Source organism: Cynocephalus volans, chromosome 1 (assembly GCF_027409185.1).
Source record: "Cynocephalus volans isolate mCynVol1 chromosome 1, mCynVol1.pri, whole genome shotgun sequence".
Taxonomy (NCBI): Eukaryota; Metazoa; Chordata; class Mammalia; order Dermoptera; family Cynocephalidae; genus Cynocephalus; species Cynocephalus volans.
In genome coordinates this window covers 303,206,773-303,210,745 of record NC_084460.1, presented here as the reverse complement: position 1 = coordinate 303,210,745, position 3,973 = coordinate 303,206,773, and the positions used below count along the sequence as shown (strand labels likewise).

The 3,973-nt window shown below is 60.9% G+C and overlaps 1 protein-coding gene across 1 annotated transcript in view; it reads left to right on the top strand.

The window, feature by feature from the left end:
• Window positions 1-526: 526 nt before the first annotated feature.
• Window positions 527-3,973, top strand: part of THAP4 (THAP domain containing 4) — a 38,894-nt gene continuing 35,447 nt past the window's right edge. The window contains exons 1-2 of the mRNA XM_063095646.1: window positions 527-682; window positions 2,691-3,853. Coding sequence (XP_062951716.1) covers window positions 606-682; window positions 2,691-3,853 — 1,240 coding nt within the window. The 5' untranslated portion in view covers window positions 527-605. The remainder of the gene's footprint in view (window positions 683-2,690; window positions 3,854-3,973) is intronic.

Here is a 3,973-nt window from a genome sequence, read left to right as displayed (position 1 = left end):
GCGGCGACGGGACGCCGCGGGGACCAATCGCGGCACTGGCGCGACGAGACTTCCGGCGGCGGGCGGAAGTGTGCGGGCGCCGCCATCGCGGCGTACGGCCGGGCCGGCGAGCCCCGGGGCCGTGCGGGCTGGGTGGGGACGCCTCGCGGGCCGGCGGAGCCGTACGCTGTCCAGAGGAACGATGCGCGTCACGCGCGGCGCTTCCGCCACTCACGGCACCTAGCAGCCTCCCGTCGAGGCGGCAGGGGCGAGCTGGGGCCCGGTTGACGCGGCCATCTTGGCGTACGGACCGACATCGGCGCGCCCATGTCGCCATACGGACTCGCCCCGCCGGGGCGGCTGACCCGCCCGCCCGCCGACGCGTCCGGGGGCCGGCTGCGCCCCGGGGTCCCGGAGAAGCCAAGCGCGCAGCGAGAGAGGACGCGGGCTGCCGGCGGCGGGCGCCCGCGCCGCCATCTTGCCGTACGGCGGGGACGCCGCGGGCCGGCCCACGTCCGAGCCGTGTCGCCGCCGCGCTCGCTCGCTCGCTCCCTCCCTCGGGGCGGTCCGCGGCGGGCGGGCGGCGAGGCCCGGAGCCTGGCGGCGCGGCTGGGCCGAGGCCCGCGATGGTGATCTGCTGCGCGGCCGTGAACTGCTCCAACCGGCAGGGCAAGGGCGAGAAGCGCGCCGTCTCCTTCCACAGGTACGCGGGCCCCGTCGCCCGGCCCCGCCCGCCACGCCCCCGCCCCGGCAGACCCCGGGGAAACTGAGGCCGCGCCGCCGGCCCCGCGCTGGGCGCACGGAGCGCCGGGCCCGGCGGCGGGCGCTGTGTGACCTTGGCCCGGGCGCCGTCTCTGAGCGGGCGCCTCCTCGGGCCGCGCGGCCCCGCGCTCCGCCGCCGGGGCCGCCGTGTCCAGTCACGCGCGCTCCGCGGGCGCCGCTGTCCTTCCACGGCTGCCGCGGCTTCGCGTCCCGGAGCCACCCGGAGACCGCCGCGGCGTCGGCGACCCGGAGCGCGGCTGGGCGGGCGCTGCTCGCACTTCCTGCGGCCACAGGCCTCCCGGGGCCGCCTCGACGGTCACCCCGCGGAGGGCTGGCCCGGGAGCCGTACGGGGACGGTGCCGGCACACGGACTCGACCCCCGTGCAGATGTTTCCGTCCCACGCTGCATGGTGTCACTTCAGTTTTAAATAACGGGAGTGGCACGTGCTGTCTAGGATGCTCCTGAAAGTTTACGGGGATCCAGTCTATGAAGTCAGCCAGCGCGCTTTCTTGACACAGAACGTCCCCCGCACGTTTAGTTACCCTTCGGAAGACGAGGCAGAGCAGTGCGGAGAAGGCTGCCTTTGACATTGAGAATGGCGTGGGGGTCGCCGGGGGTGGAGGGTGTCAGGCTCACAAGGCACTGGGCGAGGAGGGTGAAAGGGCATGTTGCCCAGAACTCTCTAGGGTCTGTCCTGGTTCCTGCCCGTCTGTCCTGGTTCCTGCCCGTCTGTCCTGGTTCTGGCCCCGCAGCGGCGTGGGGGGGGGGGCGCTTCACTGGAGCAAACGGGTCGGAGTGCCGCCCCTGTCCCACCCCCATCGGGTGGGCGCAAAGTTTGGTCTGGGGTCTCTTCATCTTGCCTTAGTGAAAAAATGACTAAGTATCTTTATTAGCTAATAAAGAAGAAATAATTTTGTGTCATAATCAGTATCTTCTGGGACTGCTTGCTTTTTCCAGTTTTAAAAGTTATGATACAATTTATATACGTAACATAAAATGTACCATCCTAGTCACTTTTAAGTGTACAGTTCAGTGGCACTAAACGCATTCACATCGTTGTGCAACCATCACCACCATTTATCTCCAGAACTCTTTTTGGCTTGTGAAGGTGAAACTCTGAACCTATTAAACAATAACTCCCCCTCCCTCCTGCAGCTGGCCAGTGTGGGGATCCCCCTGCATGACCTTGGTGTATAAAACCACGCAGTAACCTGCTGTGCTAACCAGCCAACCCCTGGCTGACTTAAAGGGTGCAGTTTTTCCCTTGGTAGCAGAGTGTAGTATCAACAAAGAACTACAGCTCTTGAGTCTTACCTTACGGAGTTGGTCCCCACATCCTCAGCTGCTTGAGCCACAGTTGGGGCTGGCACCATGCTGGACATCTGGGATGCTCTCCTGGCCTCTTGTTCCCATCTCTGAAGGCTGACACTGGCCTGACTTCTCAGTAGGTTGATCAGCCATCTCAGTTTTAGCGCCCAAAGTCCTGTCTCCCAAGCACACCAAGAGGATTGGTCAGCTGTGTGCATCTAGGAGCTAGTTCCTATTGTCCTGATACCGTCTTGGCTATCTCTAAGCATCCTTTGTTCCTACAGGGCAATTACCACGCAGCCTGGGGAGAGGTTATTTACTTTCATTCCTATCTGCCCTACCAACCACTCTCTCCTTAATGGTAGACAATGGGCCTTTCAACTTTCTAGTCCAGCAATTTGCAGATATGAGGGTACTTCAAAAAGTTCATGGAAGAATAGAATTTAAAAATATACGAATCTTTCCACGAACTTTTTGAAGTACCCTCGTAGAAGATGTTCCTTAAATCTTTATTGAAGTATTTTTTAAGCAGATGAAGTTGATACAGGTGTTTGCAAAAACACTTGTTTTGCTTTTATGGTTGATCATTTTAGGGAAAGACATTTAATTGTTTATTTCTAATTTGTCATTTGTCCTGCAGGTTCCCCCTGAAGGACTCAAAACGTCTGATCCAGTGGTTAAAAGCTGTTCAGAGGGATAACTGGACCCCCACTAAGTATTCATTCCTCTGTAGTGAACATTTCACCAAAGACAGCTTCTCCAAAAGGCTGGAGGACCAGCACCGCCTGCTCAAGCCCACAGCCGTGCCCTCGATATTCCACCTGCCCGAGAAGAAGAGGGGGGCTGGGGGTCATGGCCGCACCAGGAGAAAGGACACCAGCAAGGCCACAGGGGGCATGAGGGGGCACTCGAGCACAGCAGCTGGGAAGGGAGCCACAGGTTGGTCGGCATCCTCGAGTGAAAGCCTGATGGCCAAGCCAGAGTCCCGCAAGTTGAAGCGAGCAGCTCTGCAGGATGACACCGCACCCAGGGCTGCCCGGGAAGCCGTCAGTCAGGAGCAGGTGCAGCAGTCTCTGGAAACACCTCCAGGAGATGGACTGGCAACCACAGCAGCAGGCAGTCAGGCAGAAGCACAAGTGTCTGCTGCAGATGCTGGTGATGAGAACGGCACCTCCTCCACAGAGGGGGGTGTGGCAGATAAGAGTGGCATTTCCATAGATGACTTTACCCCCCCAGGATCTGGGGCATGCAGATTTATCGGCTCACTTCATTCTTACAGCTTCTCCTCTAAGCACACTCGAGAGAGGCCGTCTGTCCCCCGAGAGCCCATCGACCGAAAGAGGCTGAAGAGAGATGTGGAGCCGGGCTGCAGTGGGAGCAGTCTAGGGCCCGACAAGGGCTTGGCCCAGAGCCCCCCGAGTTCATCACTCACAGCAACACCTCAAAAGCCTTCCCAGAGCCCCTCCGCTCCTCCGACCGATGTCACCCCGAAGCCAGCCGCGGAAGCTGTGCAGAGTGAGCACAGCGACGCCAGCCCCATGTCCATCAACGAGGTGATCCTGTCGGCATCGGGGGCCTGCAAACTCATCGACTCACTGCACTCCTACTGCTTCTCCTCCCGGCAGAACAAGAGCCAGGTGTGCTGCTTGCGGGAGCAGGTGGAAAAGAAGAACGGCGAGCTGAAGAGCCTGCGGCAGCGCGTCAGCCGCTCCGACAGCCAGGTGCGCAAGCTGCGGGAGAAGCTGGATGAGCTGAAGAGAGTGAGCATCCCCTACCTGAGTGGCCTGCTGTCCCCGAGCCGCGGTCAGTACCCCGAGCAATCGCGACTCCCGCACTCCTTTCTGTTAGGATGGGCATTTCTGCAACATGGTCAATGTCTCCTGAGCACCTCTGTGGGCCATGTGCTTCCTGTGGTCTCAGGAG